Source organism: Phaethon aethereus (assembly GCF_964289735.1).
Source record: "Phaethon aethereus genome assembly, chromosome: 19".
In the NCBI taxonomy this organism is placed as follows: Eukaryota; Metazoa; Chordata; class Aves; order Phaethontiformes; family Phaethontidae; genus Phaethon; species Phaethon aethereus.
In genome coordinates this window covers 3989617-4010191 of record NC_138595.1, presented here as the reverse complement: position 1 = coordinate 4010191, position 20575 = coordinate 3989617, and the positions used below count along the sequence as shown (strand labels likewise).

The 20575-nt window shown below is 40.6% G+C and overlaps 1 protein-coding gene across 1 annotated transcript; it reads left to right on the top strand.

Moving 5' to 3' along the window:
* Window positions 1-105: 105 nt before the first annotated feature.
* On the top strand, window positions 106-18655 carry RAD51C (RAD51 paralog C; the record flags this gene model as incomplete). Its single annotated transcript, XM_082008395.1, has 9 exons — window positions 106-223; window positions 1471-1729; window positions 1979-2145; window positions 3057-3190; window positions 5967-6098; window positions 8423-8489; window positions 12033-12093; window positions 14685-14745; window positions 18406-18655. 9 exons carry the CDS (start codon window positions 106-108, stop codon window positions 18505-18507), a joined length of 1101 nt encoding a protein of 366 aa, XP_081864521.1. The 3' UTR covers window positions 18508-18655.
* Window positions 18656-20575: the final 1920 nt, after the last annotated feature.

Here is a 20575-nt window from a genome sequence, read left to right as displayed (position 1 = left end):
GGATGGCGCCTGAGTTTGGCGCGAGACGCGCGCGCCTGGAGGAAGGGCGGCCGGTCCCCCGCCCGCGGGGGGCGGGGCCCGGCGCGGCCCGCCGGCGCCATCAGCATGCAGCGGGAGCTGGGCAGCCTGCCGCTGGCCCCCGCGCTGCGGGCGAGGCTCGTGGCCGCCGGCTTCCAGACGGCGCAGGAGCTGCTGGAGACCGGCCCCTGTAGGCTGAGCAAAGGTACCGGCGGGGCGGGGGGGAACGGGCGCCCGTGCTGCTGGCAGCTCCGCACCCGGTGGCCCTCGTCCCCTCAGGCCGGCTCCCCTGGCCGCCTGAGCGCGGGGCATCTGCCCCGCGGGCCGGTCGCCCGCGCAGTCCTTGCCTAAGCCGTTCGCTTCCGCGAAACGTCCGTAGGAGCGGGGGAGGGGGCGCCTGAGCGGCCTTTCACTTATTGGAAAAGGTTAACGCGTATTACACAGCTGGGGCAGATAAGGCGCTTGATCCATACTGAAGTGGCAGCTCCCCTGAGAAATCTCACTGGGGCCTCGGGTGAGTCTTGGGAAACGGGCGAAGTAAGTATTTAATGCCTCACGTGTGCCTACGCAAAAAAACCCCGAAACAACCCCAAACCCCACGATACAAGAATGACACTGAGTGATAGATGTAAATGGGATACGGAAGAAGAACAAGCAGAGGATTCTGTCTCTCTCATTCCTCTTCTTTCCCCAGCTGTACGTGCTTTAAACAAACCTCTAGGAAGTCAGAAAGTTTCCTTTTTCAAGAAGGCAAAATAAGATTTGCACAGCCGTTGTAAGAAGTGTATCATGGCTTTGATTATCAGTAGTTTTATTATGTATGATAACGTGTGGTAATAGTTTTGCCTCGAAGATCAAAGTGAAGTAGCTAGATCCGCACAGATACGTCTCTATACAGACAGGCACACAGAGATTTGCAGGTGTCTCATCTCAGTTACTCGGTCCATGTTTCAAATCTAAAAACAATGCGTGAGGTGCTCAGCCCTGGAATACCCTGATAATTAATAATAGCCCTGATAATTCAGAGCACGATCAGTAGGTGTCACTGTCACTTACCTGCCTGCAGCCTGGCTTCTTGTACAGGACCTTCTTTGCTTCAAATGAAATTCATATGATAAGCACGTTCAGTGGAGAGTAGGGGAATTGCTCTGCCAGATCTCATGCACGTCTATGAACAGCGGTTTTGATTATTTTTTTTTATGTGCAGATCACTTACTGTCACCTGAATTCTGAATGCAGGGCATCACTGCTCTGAGTTCTTTTGAAAATCATGTCGTTAGTTGCAGAGATGTTGGCAAGCTGCGTGCATCGTTACACTAAAAGGATTAATGTTTTTGTGTTACACTGCAGAATGGTCAGGTTCTGTCAAACACGTTGAATTACCTCTCCATACTTTAGCTAAATCGCCATTTATAAAAATAAGGTAGTGTTTTGTGATTTTAACTCTTCTAGAGATTGGAATCTCCAGAGAAGAGGCACTGGAAGCATTGCAGGTTGTGAGGCAGGAATGTCACGGGGATGCAGCAAGGACTGCAGCAGCATCAGGTGCCACCAGAAAGTGCACAGCACTGGAACTTCTGGAAGAAGAGCAAGCCCAGGGCTTCATCATCACCTTTTGTTCAGCACTAGACAATATTCTGGGAGGCGGTGTGCAACTAACAAAAATCACCGAGATCTGTGGAGCGCCTGGTGTTGGGAAAACACAGCTATGGTATTCTATTTTTAGATTACTTTTGTGCAACTGAGAGTCAGTTTTCTTTGTTTAGTTCAACCATCAAGAGAGTTCATTTTTCTTGTCATGACTGCAATCTCTGATTCTTACACAGCATTGTAAATAGAATAGTGGGTGTACTGCTTCCTGTTCCACGTGTTCCTTAGCAGAAATGTCGCTTTAGGAGTGAGCGGGGAGGGGAGAGCTTTGTGATGTACATCTTTACCTGTTTTCTGTTTTCCGTGGCAGTATGCAGTTGGCAGTAGACGTCCAGATCCCAGAATGCTTCGGGGGCGTAGCTGGAGAAGCCATCTTCATCGATACTGAAGGAAGTTTTATGGTAGACAGAGTAGTGGATATGGCAACTGCATGTGTGCAGCATTGCAGGCTTATTGCTGAAGCTCATCAAGAAGAAGGTATGTTGCTAAGTCGTTTATTTCTGCCTAGTAGGCAGCGTGAAACGAGTGTCTCGTGGGCTGTGGTGTTACAGTTTGAGGGTTTCAGCAGCAGTGCTGGCTTAAGCAGTTCTTGCTGCCAGCATTAAGAATAATTCTTTTTCTACATGATGATTTGTGGGATTTTTAGGTATGTGGGGTTTTTTTGGCTTTTGCTTTTTTTTTTTAATAGTACTTCAATGATCGAATTTACAGCAAAACCCAAACACTACTCTGTCAGCAAAACTGAGGGATAATGTGCTGCAGTGCAGGGACAGGAAGAGCACTGGGGAAGGAGAAGAGGAATGGCAGAATTTCTTAAGGCAATGTTGCTGCTGAAGCCCCATATTGTAAAACTGTAGCTGTAATTCAGCTCCTTCATAAGGTCAATATATCCAGTTGCATTTAATGACGAGTTTTATTCTATTGGTCATCATTGTGTTGGGCATACTGACACAACTTGTATGTTACTCAGAGTATTTTATGCAGCCAACTTCTGTTTGAACAGAGATAAAAGGACACCGTATTAAATTAGCTTGTACACTAAACAATGGATGATTAATAGTCACTGTTGTCCTCTGGTAGTGTTCTGGCTTGAAAATGATTTACTGGAGAAGTTCTTTTTTCAGAAATAAATTTTTCATTTTTGGAGCACTCCCTTGGAGGCTCCGGTGTATCTATGTGCAAATGCTGAGATAGCATCTGCTCACCACCTTCTTGACTTTCAAGCCAGATGGAAGGTATGTTTCCCACACTCTTTGCCTTGACTGTTTCTGTTTCTTGGGGTTTTGCTGTTGCTATATGTGGAAGGCATAATTTGGTAGAATGATGGAAGTAGCAATATGCTAGTACGGACTTCTGACTCATTGACTCATCTCTTTCTTTGTTCTCAGATCATCTAAAAGCTTTGGAGACTTTCTCCCTTGAAAGTATCCTTTCTCACATATATTACTTCCGTTGCCGGGACTACACAGAGCTTCTTGCACAGGTCTACCTCCTCCCAGACTTTCTTTCAGAGCATTCAAAGGTAAGGGTTATTGCAGACTTACAAGAAGATATCACTCATCTTCACACTGAAGATTTTCAGGGATGATCATCTGTTGCAGTAAGAGTAACATGAGTAACACCTTGGTACCTCATCAAGCTTGGCAGTAGTATATTGGCTGATGCCAGAGTACAAATGTAAAGCTTGCTTGCTTGTTTGCTTTTTCATTCCCATCCCAATTACTCTTGAGAGTAATTTGCTTTTGCTACTGCTGCTGCCGTCATCCCGAATCTCCACTTTGAGGCGAGGACTGGGTCTGCGTTGCCCCATGTTGTTACGTTTCTATGAGCACTGAGTTCTGAATCGTCACAAAACTGCTTTACAAAAGGGTCTCTGAGCCAGGTGTGCATGTGATGACCATGATGCAGGGGGATCAGAAAGGCTTAGTGACACTTTTTTTTGTCCTAGAAGATCACTGAGTACCAGAAGCATCCTGCACCATCCTGGCATCCAGAAAGTGACTTCTCCTCTTCTTTCCAGTACATCTTCTGTTGCTAGAAGCAACCAGAGCCTGCAGCTTGACTCTTGGGTGGACTACAGCCAAAAAGTTTCCTAGTACCTAGTGTCTTAGTGAAATGCTATTGTAAGGCAGATTTTCACCACTTCCCTTCTGGATTTCTAGATTCTGCACAGCAAACCACTGCCTAACAGGATCTGGGGAAGATGACTTGTGCCTCGTTCTAGCAGAGCACAAATCACTTGTGTTTAGTTAGATCGTCTTTTGCGTATCATTTCCATTTTTGGAAGCTGTTATGTTCTTGAAAGCGCAGATGGGAGCCTTACTTTTGCTTAGTGTAGTCTGGTATTTCCCTTTCTCTGCCAGGTACTAGCGGTGCCCTGTTGTGTTTGCTCTTGTGGAAAGTACATGGCTTCATTAGCACAGCTAACATGGGGCTGCAGTTTTCTGGTACCATCTGTGCTGATTATCTGTGCTTGGCCTGGAGCCTGAAATACTGAAGGTTGCAGGAGAACAGTAGCACCTTCTGGTGATTCCTTGGACAGGCTATAAGTGACTTGACAGATTGCTCATTGCAGTCCAGCTCTCATTAAAATTAGTCTGATCCGTCTGTGCAGACCTGGAGCTGAGACTGGGACCACAGGAAACCACCAGGTTTTAGGGGTTTTTTGAGAGCGACAGTTGTAGAGAGTGTCATTTGGAAATATGAATTACTTGGACATCTTGTTATTTATATGAGAAAGACCAATAATATGAAAAAGACTGTGTTAGAAAATATTCTTGTCATAATAAAACTAATTCTTTAAGGGCTAGTAGAGACAAACTGACATGGAGAACGTATGTGTTACCAAGCTTTCCCTGTATAGCCTACTTTTGAATACTTAAGTCTACTTGTTTGGTATCTTATAACAAGTGCAACTGGGAGAAAATAAACTAAATTGCATCCTACCTGGACATATTCATCTGATAGGCAAGTTATATAACTCTGTATACGGTCCTTTCTAGCATGAGTCATGTTTATGCTGTTAAACTGATTGTTCTTAAAGTCAATTTATGCATGAGGAAAATGTGCAGGCTCATAGTAGAGAATTTGCAGGAAGGAGGAAAAATGAGAAAACAGAAGAATATCTTCTTTTAATTATAACTATTTAATCATTTTCAAATTAAGATTTTTTTTTTTCAGTTGGAGGCCCATGGCCATTTCACAGAGTGATGTTTGCTGCAGGCTTGTATGTTCCAGTCACAAAGCGATTTCCCAGTAATTAGTTAAATCAATAATACAGAAAATTGGTTTTCTTGTGTTGTTTCCAATTTGTTATCTTGTGCATTAATGCAAGAACTTGTAGCTACCTAGGATTTGAGTGACATCTCAACATGCAGACACTGTAAGACTATCCATCTCCCTTCTGTATTTCAGACAAACCTGGGTCATCAAAACAGCTACAAGAAATGGAGTTAGAATAAATCAAAATCCCAGACTAATGTTTATATAGTGTCTTGAGGGTGATGACCCAGCAGCAGCATTGTGCTCCAGCTTCAGCTAATGATTGCTACATAAGAAATAATTCAGCAAAGCAAACATCTTCAGGCAAGATAGACACTTGGCTCCATTGCATAGTGTCTGGAATAACTTTAAGTATCTGTTAAAATCCATGTTTCTAAGATAGATTACTGATAGGAGCCTTAGCTTAGTTATCTTAACAGTGACTACAGACAGCATGTATTCTAATTTTGGTTTGGATTTAATTTTTGAGGGAGAAGGTGAAATAAATTACTGTTCATGGGGAATTGATTGAAGTACTATTCTGATGTTTAATGATTTTTTTTTTTTTTTTTTTTTTTTCCCAGCTTCTCTTCTGCAAGTCTTTAAGTCCTGCTTTATTATTTTGTATTCTGTACCAGCTGCTGCAGAGATAAGTCAGCTAGCTGTAAGTGAGCGAGCTCTGAAACTGGGAACAGAAGGGCAGCTCTGTCCGGCGTTAACTAATGGGAGAGCTTAGCGTGGCATTTTGTTGAAGCTATGGTCTGAGCTAGTATCTATGCATAATGCAGTACTGCTCTTAGCAAGTGTACTGGTGTGTTTGGAGCTTGAGGCTCTTTATCCTGTACTCTTGTGGAGTGCTGATCTTCTCCGATATATGTAGAGAGACAATAGGTGTTATGCTGTAGTGCACATCTGAGCATGAAATAAAAGGTTGTCATCACCTTAGATAAAACATTCTAGTGCACTTAAAAAGAGGCCTTACTGCTTTTTGTCATGTTTGTAGAATAGTAATGGTAGTTTTTCCTTTCTGCATTTAGGTCCGACTGGTGGTAGTTGATGGAATCGCATTTCCTTTTCGCCATGACTTTGAGGACCTCTCACTTCGAACAAGGCTTTTGAATGGTTTGGCACAACAGCTGATCATCATAGCGAATGATCATAAATCAGCGGTAAGTCTGGGCCAGGTTTAAATCACAAAAGATGCTACTTTGGAATAAATACAAAGAATTAAGCAAATGTGATTTGTGATTGTCTGTAAACAGCAAAATAAAACTGCAAGAATGTCCTTTACGTCTGTGTTTGCCAGTTTACTTAGTAAATATAGACGGATCACACAGGCAAAACTGTTAAGGTGGAAAATTCCTAGACTTGCCAAAATAAGTAAAATTTGCATTAAAAGCATCCTGTGGATCTTAATTAAATGGTAGCATATGAATTTGTGATGCTGTTTCATGTCATCTTCTTTAATGATTTAGTTGGACAAGGAATACTCCTTTGGTGACTTTTAGCTACAAAGCACGCACATTAAAATATATCAGAGTGTTTAGTGATTCCAACATAATTTTCCACTTTTCATTTAAAAATAAACTACTGCCTTAGCAGAGGAACTGTTCTTAGGGAAGAAAACCACTTTATCTGCTAGTTTGGCTTGCTCTTCTGGCATCCATGGAAACCCATAGCTTCCTTCCTGGGCATTGTTTCTACGTCATTTACGCCAATACGGAGGCCAGCAAATCTGCAGCCTCATAGCCAGCAGATGGCACTCAGAAGCTACATCTGTTCCAGAAGTTGTTTTGGCAAGTCTTTTACAGCACTGAAAAGCATTGTTCAGGAATTAGAGCTTACAGAGTCTCAAAATGGTGCTTGTGCCTGTAACTGTTTCCAGGTGACTTGCAAACCCTTGTCACCCACAACTCTCTCACGCAGTTGGCTTTTGTTTGTAACTGCTAAAAATAAGCCTCCCCTTGTGCTTCCTCTGATAGCTGCAGGAAGGGAGGGAGCACGCGCAGCTCTGCTTTCCGCCTGGGTTAGGCGATTGGGCTTGCTGCTGAAAGCGTACCCTCTCCCTCGCCCTGACATGAATTATGAAGCTTCTTCCTGCTGTTGTGGGCACCAAGGGAGACGAATGTTACATTACTGCTTGATTTGCACAGCCTCCAGTTTACTGAGTGTTTTCACTCATAAATGGGGTACCTGGTGACCCGAACAGGAGCAGTTGTCATTGTACAGTCTTTTTTCTGTGGTCGAGAGAAATGTATATAACATATTTCTGTTGAACAAGTGAGCAGTTTAGTACAAACGCTTGATAAATAAACGCTTGCTGAAGAACTGATCAGTCACAGAGCTTCAGAAATTCTTGAGCTCAGAGTTGTCCCTCTTGCTAGTTTTTGAGTTAGTTCCATGTAGCTTGCAAGCAGTTTAAATTCATCTGGAGTGCCAGAGATTGCTTGTCAGGCAGAAAAGCTGGGCAGTCTGAATGCTCTAATATGGTAGGAGCTTAGTTCCTTTCATTTCTAAAGCTGAACTCAGTGGGTTGTGCTAGGATGCTCAGAGCAGCCTTTCTCCAGCAGTGAGGTGGGGAGCCTATCTGGGGCTGTTATCATGCATGTATGATGAGTTACTTCTCTAAAATACACAATATATGTCTTGGGGCTTTCAGCTATGTAAATGTTTTGGTCCGTGCCCCCTATGCTCAGTGGAATTTCTTGCTCTAGAACACTTTTCTAATTGTTCAAGCAAGAATCATACAAGCATGTCAAACAATGAAAACCCCTAGGGTTTAAGATAGGTACTTTTTTTGTTTTATTTTTCATTTCTAATGAACTTTGCAATTAATATTCCTGGCTCTCTGCTGTCTCACCCACCCCCACTTCTACCAGGGATCTAACCTAGACTGTCTGTGAACCTCCTACAAGCGATTCGTGCTGCGAAAACACTCCCCCGCTCTGTCTGTTCGCTTTCATTCTGCTTTGTATTGTACCCACTTGCGCATTTTTAGACTACAAGGTGCAGAAATTCTATTAATCACTAGGTTTATGCATGTTTTGAGCAGCACCAAACCACCAAGATCATTTATGCCAGTGACTGAAAGTTACCTCTTTGTAAGAGGGCTAGTGCAAGTCGTGTGCATCTAAATACAGATCCAAACAGTATTTAGTATAAATATGGTGGAATATACAAGTTGTGTAGAGTTTGCATCTCTTGGGAAGGGAGAAATGTAGGTTTCTTTAAACTTTTGAATGAAAGAAATCTACCTTCCATGCAAACTGAAAATACATTTTGCAGGGTTCTCTTATTTTGTTTTGACTGTCAAGAAAAGATGAGGCACCTTTACCGTTTCTTCCTGTTAACGTGGAAGCTTCATTACAGTTGTCAAGAGTTTTGCCCGAGTAACTACTAATAAAAGATTTTTTAAAAATCACTCTCTTCCTCCCACTGGTATGCTTCTTTTCTGGAGATTTTCTTGTTTGTTTGCTTCTGTTTTCTCTTTTAGGTGGTTCTGACAAACCAAATGACAACAAGGATTGGACAAAGCCAATCCACATTGGTACCTGCTTTAGGTAGGTGTTTATCTTGTGAGTTTAAAACTGAGTTAATCTTCAAATATATGACTTCCTTTCTTTTGTCATTGTGTACAAAGTGAAAATTGTTTGCTGAATTTATGCAGTGTAGCAGAATCTATGGTGAAAATATTAGACCCATGTGGAACTGCTAGCATTGTGGAACACTACAGTAGTGTTTATCTTTGTCAACCTTGTGATTACAATTAGCAGCTATCAAATTTTATTCTGAACTCAAACACGGTGTGCAGATTAGAATCCTGGTTAGATTTTTGAAAAGGGATTACAAATATTTTTAAAAGTCATGACATTTTCATATTGTGGGAACTCGCAAATTGAGAGTTTTATTGGATTTTTTTTTTTTTTTAAGCAAAATTTTTAATACTAAACTTGATACTAGATCTCTCAGTATTCCTTAAGATGACTGAATCACCCTTTATGGGGAAGCACTAGGTACTAAGAACTCTCTGAGTAACTAGGTTTTCAGACGTGCAGCTAATGTATTGCAGCCTTCCCCTGAGGATCTTCGGCTGCGGGAGGTACCTCTATTCCAGCTGCAGCTGTGTCAGCTAAGGAGGCCACTACCCCTGCTGGAGGTCACTGCCGCATCCTATATACTCGCTGAGCTGTTTATGTGATTGTCTTCCAATCCATTTCTGCCAAAAGTGGGCCAGGTAAGCTTGAGCTATTTAAATAATAAGTAAACCTCTGATAAATCAAGTAATTTAGACTGAAATTGGGTGGTGAATGATAACACAAAAAACGTAGGGATGGACCTGGGAGCGGTAAACCTCTAGCAGGAATGTGGTGATGGACAGGTTAAAGCAGTAACAGAAGAACACAGCTTAATGGTTGCACACCTCAAACTATGCTGCAATTTCCTGAATTCCCTGAGAATCATTCACTGCCTCTCCAAAACAGTTTAAATTGTTTATTTTGCCATTACATTTGAACATGTTCCATTAGTTATTTGCAAAGGCGTTTCATATTTGCTGCAGAGCTGGAACTCTCTACCCATTGCTCTCTACAATTACAAAGTAGAGGGAAGTTCTATGTGGGATCTTCAACTACAGCCTACCCGTAGTGAGTTGAAGTATTTTTTTACAGGCTGCTCCATTTTGCCCTGTAATGAGCAGAGTAGCTCATATAGACTCTTCTGCTGCAGTCACAGGGGAAAATAGAACCATTCTTCTGAAATAGAGATTTAGACGAATTAAGAAAAAGCTCAGCATTGAATCTTATTTCAGGTTGTAACTTTGTCTTATTTTATGATGCGCTTACAGGGCACAAATTCTCTGTCCACAGTTTCAGCTTCTGTGAACTAAGTAATGATTCCCTTGTTCTGGAGTGGGGAGGGAGAAGGGGACAGTACAAAGGCAAAGATGTTCTCAGTGTATGTACAGGCATTGAACCATTTGGCACAGATGTAAGATAAAATGAACAAATACAAACCATCTCCCTCAAGACTGTGAAGAATGTGGAATTTTGAGCTGTGCATGCAGATAAAGACCCAGCTTCCAGTTTCTGACCCTTTTTGTCATTTTTGCCTCTTGCCCTCTGTTGTATTATTTTTGGCAGCCTTTCTGGCTACAAACTCAAAGAAAGCTAATAGATGCTGTGTTTTTTTAATAGCCAGTGGTGTTTGAGAGGTGTTGTGTTTATTGAGCCATAGGGACAGTAAAGAATGTGAAGACATTCAGAGTAGGTTGTAATTCAAATGTATCATGTATTGTCTTGTGCATATTCTCTTTTACAAACATTTAATTTGACATAACCGCATATGACCATAAACTCATTGTGACTCTCACCAGAATGTGCATGTAACCATGTAGTATTGTTAAACTGAGTAGTGTGTACTCTTGCAAAAATGAAACTTTGTACCAGTGTAAAAGCCAAGAGATATTCCCCTCATCCTAAATAGCAATATCTCACATTGAGCATTTCAGAGGGGTACAAAGCTGTTTTCATTTTGATGTGAATTTATTCCATAGATTCAGTGCAAGTATTGAGCTGGTGGATTACAAGGTGATTTTTACCACCCACTCTGAAGGGATGCTATTTCAACAGTCTCATTGTAAATGCTAAAGAACCTCCTACTCCTCCATGGTTGGTTGTAGCCAAAGGAAGTATTGAGGGTGGGGTCAGCAGCAAAACCCCAAGTAAAATCCATCCTATTGCCTCCCCTAAATAGTGTCATTTCCCCATTGATTGGTAAGCCCTAGAAACAGCCTTTTCTAAGATTTCACAATCTCTAACCTCCTATTCAGCTTCCTAGCAGAAGGGAAATTTTTAATTATGGGGGGGGGCGGGGGAAGCACAGATGTTGCAAGGTATTAAGTCAAGAGCTTTATGAAGGGGACAGCTTTCTTTCCCACTAGTGATAGCTAAGCTGGGTGTTCCTAGACATTTCTACTGGATATATTTAGAAAGGAGGTCAAATATTAATCTACAGCCAGTTTAACTCAGAAACATCTGATTTTACAGTAGCATATTCAATAGAGTTGGAGACGTTCTTGTGTGGAATTTGTACCTATTGTAAAACGTGTTTTGATCTCCAACTTGGAACCGTATCTGATAGCCAAAAAGCTTTAATCTCAATTTAGACATAGTGGAGCAAGGACTGGCAAAATGCCTGGAGGGTCTAGGTCTTCATTACAGTTGAATAGTTTTTTTTCTTCTCTGTGCTATAATGAATACCAGAGCACATGGTGCACGTGGGGCTGGTGACGTGATGGAGACCAACAAGTGATACAGAAGTTACAGGGCTGTGTGCAGGTGAATAGGAGAGGCCTACAGCATTTAACCAAAATGGCTGGTTTAAAATGAACTACTGACTGTCTCCTGAGATAAATGGAGGAAAACACCCAATAAAACTGTCTATAAATGGGCTGAGCTGGTGGTCAGGTGTGAACTGAAACAGTAGGACTGTTTCCCCTGAAATAGGATAACAATCCAAACTTCCTTCTCTCTTTCCACCACGCCCCCCCACCCCTTGCTTTTGGTTGTGTTCTTTTGCATTTTGCTGTCAGAAGGAGAAGACTGCTTCAGGGGCCCTTAATACTTTAATAATCATTGACTCTTTCCCAAAGCTTGTATCCCAAAGGGAGTGATGTTTGCTCATAATTATGCCTGAGAGACAGAACATAGCAGTTTTGAAGTAGGATTTAGACATACTCACTTGACTTCTTAGGCAGTAATTAGAAAAATCTTTTCTTCGTGCTGCCTCTGTTTTCAAGATTTGTCTAGTACCTGTCCTTTATTACGTATATGTAAAATCTTTCTAAAAATATGGAAGTACTGCATCAAGCTTTCTACAAAACACACTGTGAGTACAGAGGTTATCCCTTGTCTCAGTGTATTTGATAAACTAGTTGTGAAATCCTTGCACATATGAAAAAGATGTGATTCATTACTGCAAGAAAGGTATATATGTTTTAATCCTGTTTTTTGTTGGGGGAAGACTGGTCTAATTTCGCTTTAGTTTACTCATTATGCTGCTGTTACAGGAGATAAATAAAATGGCCTGTCATTTTGTGTTGCCAGGAGAAAGCTGGGGACATGCTGCTACTGTCCGTTTAATCTTTCACTGGGACAACAGTCAGAGGTAAGTGAACATGTAGGCCAGTAAGGTACATAATAATACTGACAAGCATGACATTTGAGAATCTTTTTTCAGATTGGCCCTCGTGGCTAAGCAGGGATTTGAATTTGACTCCTGGCATTGGTCTGCCATGTGCCAGGCTACCAAGGCTCAGGAAGAGCTTTCTAGTTCAGGCTAAGACAGTGTGGGCTGAACTGTCATGCTCCTCCTTCTCACCATGGTCAACTTGCTGCAGTGCTATAGTTTCTTTCTGACAAGATGCCATGTCTCATCAAAGTATAATATCTTAGTGGCAGTTGCTCAGGCACAAGAATTTAGGCTCTGGTGGCTAAGTAGAACTTTTTTTTTTTCTGTCTGCATCTTGTAAGCAGAGAGTAGAATTTCTTTGCTTTAGTCTTTTAGGCCCCAGTCAGTACAAAGCCAAAGATGCCAAAGGCGGCTTTCAACCTAGATAGTCATTCTCAGGAGGACAGGCTGTAGCCTACTGACCCCTGAACCTCAGTGGCAGCCATTGGACGTTCCTGCTTTTAAATGCAGCAGGATGGTTCTGCAAAACTGGACAGCTATGCAGATACCAAGCTACAATGACCTGCAGAGAAGTAGAGAGTTGCGTTTACTCCCAACGCAGAGCTGACCTATGGAAGATGATTTTAGAAGCCAAAAGAAATGAGGATGACCCTTCTGAAAACAATATGAAGTTCTGTCTGTTGCAATGAGATATTTTCTGTTTCCTGATTCTTTTTCCCCTTCTTCACTATATTGCAAGCACACTTCTTTTCCCTGGTCAGTTAAATTTGTCTTGCATATAGTATCACAGTGCAGCACCTTGAGATTAAGAAGCCGTGCTTCAATTCGATGCTCTTCTGCAAACAGCAAACAAAAGTGCTACTGGAATGTTGTGCATAGTTTTGCGTGTTAAACTTGAAAGAGAAATGCAGTGACATTTTCTTGTTGAGTTTGGTTTTTTAAATTCTAAGTTTGAAGGCAATGCAGAATGATTACAGCAGGCTGTTTAATTTGGAATTAAATTAACATTACTGATTAGTTAACAGCCTTTATAAGAGAGACGTTGCATTCAACATAATGATTGCAGAGTGAACAAAAGTTAATTTTATATATAAAAAGTAAAGAGCTTTTTTTTTTTCTGCAACACAGCAAGGAAGGTTGTGGATACAGGTTCCAGAACGCAAGCCAAAAATAGACAAACATGTTTTATTTACTATTCTAAATATGCACCTAATATGGAGCAGGGCCTGCAGAAGCATAGCAATTCTTATTACAACTGCCTATCTGTAAAAAGCAGAAATAGCTAGCTTCTGTTGCTTTTTTACATGAACTACCTGTACCTGATGACAACAATGGTTTTGTTGTTCTTGTGTTTATACTATGTTATTGAGGCACAAAGATGACCATTTCATGAGAATCCATTTGCCTTTTTTTTTTTTAAAGTTTTGCTTTGGCCAAATATGATACCTGTCTTTTTCTTTCTCTCTAGTACTGAAAACATCAGAGCTTAATTATAAGGGTGCTCATTGCTGCGAGGAAAGATCCTGTTGAGTCAGAGGCATGCAGCAGAGCTCCAGCTGAGCGTTTATAAAAGCATGGCTTCTGCAGCTTCAGATTTAGGCTATTTTGTAAAGTATAACCCACCACTTAAATGTGCAGAGGAATTCCCTGTGTAGCTAATATGAAGTGGCAGTGTTCCTCGGGCTGTAATTACGTGCTCTATAATAGAATGGCACCTCAGGGAGAAAAAAAACCCCAAAAATAATTAACAGGATCTTTGGCAGGGTGTCTTGATACAGAGAGCAGAACACTTTCTATGTTGGCTTTATGTAGGTGTAAGTTTTGGCAAGGTGGGCACGGTGCAGACTAGGAGACCTGGGAGTAGTTGAAAAATCCCTTGCTTTTGAGCTGCTTTGCAATCTTCTATCTACATCATGCAAGCATATTCTATTTAGTTAGGTGCTGTATAAGCACAAATCGAGATGCATTGCTTAGAGTCTAAACGCACAAAATCAAGGAAGTGTTAAAGAAGAGATACAAGAGAAACTACTTTCTAAAGGTTATGCTGTATGTCAGTGGCAAGGTCAAGCTTAGAAATAGAACATCTTATTTTCAATCCAGTAGGTTATATTGACTGGCTTGCAAAATCTCTAGAAACAACCCCCCCGCTGAAGTACTTGAATTCTTGAGGGTATCTCCCAACTTTGAGAGGTCAATGAACAAATGGTAGCTTAACGGAGTAGGGAAGAATTGTGCTCAAAACCTTTTCTGTTTTCATTTTAAGAAAGTGGTATTTGGAATTAATTAATAATGAATATTATTCCAAAAGTGTGATCAAACACTGTGATGAAACAAGGCTAATCATTCACTCCTTTTAGTAGGTCCACATTGTATTTGAGCTGACAGGTCATATAAGGATGGGAATTTAGCATCCGCAGTTTAAATGACCTATATGACAATACATACATAAGAATTCCATTGGTCATCTAACCCATGATTGTGGGAAAACTTGGGTCCGGTCATTTGGTTACTTGGAATTTTTATTATTGTATTCACTAATCATAATTATCTGTTTTGTGTTTAACCAGGTTGGCAACGTTGTACAAATCACCGAGTCAGAAGGAGTCAACCATACCATATCACATTACAGTTAGTATTTCTTTTGGGATGGAGGTACAGAAATGGGAGCGAATTGTTAGCTGTAAAGAAATTTTCAGACACACAGATAAATCTGAGAATGCTGTTTGCTTTCTTAATGTTATCTTTCAGTTGCCTTCTGAAGGTAACCAGTAATACTGGGATGTTTCCAGGTTTATGAATATTCTGCACCTTTTCTCTTTAGAAAAATGAGCCAGCATGTTAGTCCTCTTAAGAGTTAAAACATTTTGATTTCCAGATAAATTTACAGGCAGCCTGTCCCCATCTGTTCTTGTGCTCGTACTGCTTATTTTATCTGCCCTTGATGTTAACTTTTGGCCTGAGTGCAATTACAGAGAACAATCATGCACTTTCTGAGTCTTCATTTTGGGAGACTTGAATAAGCCAAGCTGTTTTCTCCCTTGTCAGGTAGGTGGTTGTTTCCTGAGCGGCTCTTCTCTGCATCTGTTCCAGTTGCGTTTATCTTTTTTAGGACAAGGGTGACCAGAATCATACGTGGTATTCCAGAGGTCTCACCAGTGCTTTGTGCCATACGTATTTCCACATCTCTGCTTTAAGTACATTGTCTGTCATAACCTAGGTTGTATTTAACTCTTTCATGGCTCCATCCTAGCGGTGACCCTATGACCAGCCAACATATACAGATTTTTCTCTTCTGTCACTATCATATGAGAATCTTGCAGCTTATGGCTAGAGTCCTTACTCATCCCTAGTTAAATCCTGTGATTATTTTCTTTTGTGGAGTGCTTAGATAGATATTAATGAGAATACATAGTATAAGTTGTATTTAGGTTTAAAGAAAACACCACTCAATTCTTGTATCTTCAAATGTCAGATACATAGGTACATACCATAAGTATTTGCTATGTGTCCTCGTGGAAACACGTTACCATAGCATTTCCTGCAGATTTTAATGCTGCCATAAGATGAGATCTTCAAACTATTGAACAGGAATCGGATTTTTTTCAGTCCTGAATATATTCACCTGAACAGAAGAAATACTGCAAATACATATATATTCTTAGTTCTGTAAAGACTGAAAGGGTAAGTGGGACTACATCCCAAGGTTGTCTGTATCACGTGACTGTGCAGCCCTTTCTCTCCAGCTGACAAACAGATGGATTTTGTCTTAGTTTAATTGCCTTTTCCTTTCAGTTTTACATGCATTACAAAACAGCTATGCTCTCTTCTTTTGTGTGATGTGAATGCACACAATCTTGAAATACAGTTGAGAGTGTATCCTAATCAAAGATTAGTTAAAATTTAAGATTATCCCTGTGTTTTTCCCTTAATCCTGTTGAGCTGCTTCAGCAGATGGTTTCCGTAAGTAAAAGACGTATTATCCTTGTTTCTTTCGTGAAATTCAGGTCTGATGGTAACAGTCTGCTATTACCATTTCTCATTCACATCTCAGTAGTTAAACTGGAAGATGTAAATACATGTTCAATGCTTCCAAATCTGATCTAGCACATCTATGTATAACCAGCATACAAAAAAAAAAAGAAAAAATTGTAAATTCCTCAAGCCTAGATCCTCAAAGATGTTTAGGCTTATGCAAATTAAATACTTTGGTACCATTGACAAACTGGCTGTTGAGTGCCTGTAAGCTGATGCAGAAGTGTGTAAATTCGTGACTAAGCTCTAGTTCTTTTTCAGCTGTGTCCTTTCCAGCATACTGGCAAGTCGGTCACCACTCTGAGCAAGCATGGAAGCTGTGGAACACCTATCAAATTAAATAGAGTTTCTTTCACAGGCTGATAAGGGTTCATTCTTAAATGCAGAGTATAGAAATGTAAATTGATTTATGCACAGGGGAGTAAGTAGATCATCTGATGCACCTAAATTTCCCAGGTAATGTGACCTGATTATTTGATCCTGAAAGATAGAGGCCCAGGACCTATATTCTGGGTAGGAATTGTCAGGATTTCCCTGAACTGTGGAGGGTCTGCCAGACTAGCAGTGAGAATACCATTCAAGTAACAAAGTCATCTACCTTTGTCAGTCTTGATGCAGTCTGTAGACGCCAGAAGACTTTAAATGAACAATTGAAAACACTGTAGACTATTGAAGCTTTGTAGGTCCAGTGAGCCTTGTTAAGCCTTGGTTCCGTTAGCTACATTCTCTCCGTCTAAAAACGACTAACTAGCTTCACAAATATATACAAAATTCTTGTATTTTCAAGGGGCTATGCCTAGAAGGTACATGCCTTTAACTAAATGCAAAACATCCATACTAAGCAGCCTACTTTATTGTGTTCTGGCCTTTATAACCGTTGGAATGCTTTTGCTGGGCGTCTAGCATGCTGGATTAAGTGGATTCTTGGCTAGAGATCCACCTTTGTGCCTAAGGGAAATGGCAGAGATTAGATGCAAGCAGCAGTGAAACACTAAACTTGAAGATTCCCCATTACACTATTTAGAACAACACTTGAGTTGCTTATAATAGCAGAGGGACTGCACAAATTCTGCCCTTGTGGCACCTCTTGCTCTTTGTTCCTTTAAAAACATAGCAGGCTGTGTGAGGTGAGTCATTTAGAAATAGAAATACAGAGATGGGAGACTTAAGCAATACATTTTGATTGGGTTTTGTTTTGGATTGATCTTGGTGTGGGACACACTGGCATTTTAGAAAAGTCACATGCCTGATAGTAATTCTGCCTGCTTTTTCACACTGCACCAACCTAAAATGTCAGCTTTCCCGAAATGCTCTCATCCCCACAGTGTCTCTACCTGAGCATTTTGGATCCCCAAAGCAATTCCTTTTTCTGATTAGCCCCTTTTCCTCTGTAAGTCTGCAGTGCAGTGAGAGTCTTCATTGAGCTGTCAGCAGTGCTCCCTGCACAGCATTTGTCTGGAGATGGGCAGACAGACAGTTGCAGGCTCCACGTAACATCTCAGTATCTCCGTCTCTATTGATGACATGTTTAACTAACTGATTTTCCAGATCTTTTGTATTTTAAAATCTTTTAAAACCATTAAATTGTGAGCTAAGGGAACAGAAAATATAAGTGGTACTAAGCCAAATAGATCACTTTAAGCTCTCCTGAGTAGCAGCATCTAGTTTTTATTTCTACATTAGTTTTTGGCAGTTAAAGGTTCTCATCCCATTGTGTCCCATGAATTACTGTGCTGGGACAGTCTTTGCAGTCTAGAGACTGACTCAGATATGCTGTTCTCTTACAACGTCTCATTGATGTTTTCTGTTCATTAAGTAGATACATGAAAGAAAAATATCCTAGGCTTTAGAAATTCACAGTTTTGTTTCTGAAAATGACTGAGACAGCTAATCCAGTCATCTCCTTCCTTCTGTGGGAGCATGAATAAGGGCTGAAGGATTTGGCTTTTAATTTATCTAAATAGGCAACATAAGTTAATTTACAGAGATGCATAGGGGTTATTAGTAGTAAAATTAAAAAGATAGCCTGGTTGGTGAAAATATCCTTAAAAAATAAAATGAGGACACACAGTTATTAATTGGCATGTGTGTTGAAAAGCTTGCAGTTCTGAGCTTAGCCTGGTCTATAAACGTTCTGTGGCTGCTCATCTAAAATAAATAACAGCATCATACCTTATTCTGATCTTCTGGGAACTAGTTACTCATGCTTTATATCTGTAGAAGTGTTACCACATGATTTTTGCTTATATCTTACAGTCTCATGGCTTCCGAGATGTGCAGCCTCCAGCTGTCACACAAAATGCAGAAGGTACTGAAATGAACCCTCGCAAACGGCCACGGAGAGAAGAGGAAAAGTAATAGTGATTCAAAATTTGCATGTTAAAAAATGTGTGCTATGTGAGAACAGTTGCATAGTGAACATGCAACCAAAGGTAGCCTGAAAGACTCTTAACTTAAATTCCTGCTCTGGACATTATTTTTACATTAAGATTGCAATATGCAAATTTTTCACCAGAAATACCTTTGTGTAGGGCATAATTTTACTTTTATAATAAAAATCTATGTTTTCTATAACAAGAGGCTGCAGCTTTTTTGGGGGGTGGGGTGGAGAATGCAACTACTACTTTGGGTGTAAAAACAATGAAATGCAAGCATCTAGTACAGTACATTTAATGCCACAGGTCTTGATCACTCATCTGGCTTTGTGTGTATCTGAATTTTAAAAAGGTTTCCTGCAGCAATCTGTTCCCACCAGGGCAGAAGGCAGGGGAGCTGCTGATGGATGCTTTAAGATAAATGCATGCCAAATGCTGTGCCAGACTGGGGCATTAGCCCTTACCTGCTGCAAAGTCCTTGATCAAGGACGATCAAAGCACTGTTTGGAACTTCTCATTTATCTTGTAGTGGTAACAACAGAGCTGAAACACTAGATCTGAAGGACAAAAGATTTGATCCAGTGTGTTAATTTTGTGTTCCTATCTTAGTAAATAAGAATATTGTACCACCACTCAAACTTGAACCAAACTGCTGCACAGCTCTTAGCTTCCATGTTGTTCTTTGACCAAAGCATTCAGAATGACGATTCTGTAATCGGGATCTGTTTTGTTCATGGCTTTAATGAAGAGGAAACCCAGGCTTATTAGGCACCATCAGATCCAGAACCTAAACCAAATTAAAGAATGAATGTACACTGAAAATACAGCAGGGATTTGTCCTCTTTTTATTAAGAGAAAACAAATTGATAAGATTATTAGAGGAGAAGAAAGGTACTGCAGTGCAAAATAGTAATTACTTCAAATAAGTGGTTGTACACATGCACACATATGACACCTTTCTGGCATGGTGGTTGGTAATATTATAGCTGAGGAAAGTCAGCCAGCAGGCTAAATGGAGAATACAAGTTGTAGGAGTCACTATCTTTAATTTTTCATTTAGTAACACTAAATTGACTTTGCCTTGAAACAAAATTCAGTGATGAATCTGAGTCACAAAACCTCTCTATTCAAAAAGCTGCAAAAAAATGGCAGTGCTTTTTGGATCATTATAGTGTTTAGATACAAATAACATAATAAAATATTGAAAGGAAAAGTATTCAATTGCCATGCAGCAAACTGGTCTGTGTCAAAATTTAAAAAACTGAGTCAGGGAGAAGCTCTCAAGCAATCATGACATAGAGAAAGAAAGGCAGCGGGGTTTGTGACTCAGACAAACATTTCGATGCAGGAGACAGGCAAACAAAAGGATCCTACCGTGTGTGATGTCAGCAAGCAAGCGCTCCGTTTGGGAATAATAGCTTCCTACGTATTGCGGTGCAAGAGCAGGGGGGAGCTAGCAGAGCACACATCCTACGTAGCCACAAGGAAAACCATCCATGAAGGATGTTGTAGCAATATTTTAAGAAGCACTGCTGGTTACTAGTGATAGCTGCTATCTAACGTGTTTGAAGTTTATGGAAAAATCCGTTTCTCTCCACTTACTGTGTTCCAATTTAACATCCCCAACACGTTCTTCCATGTGCAAGGAGAGTAAGGACATGTCTCCAATAAACTATTAATTTCAGCTGACTGGATTTTTTTGTTTTGTGTGTAGTGAAGTAGCATCCAGAAGCCCCAGCTGAGATCCTGATCCTGTTATACCAAGATAAATCATTTTGCCTGAGTAAACGTTAGGTCCTCCAGTATTCCAGGCATCATTATCAAAATAAAAAAATTGCGTAGTTACTGATTAACAGTGGGAGTTACAAAACATCCAAAGGAAACATTGGAGGCTCTCTATGCTGACATTTAATTTTTTTTTCATATTGAAACTATTATAAAAATCTGCTCAGCAGACCAGAGCTAGAGAGAAGGATCTGTTGGCAGAGACAAAATTAGATTAAATGAGCCAGATTTCATTCTCATCTGCTAGAGACAAGGAAGCTGTTCCA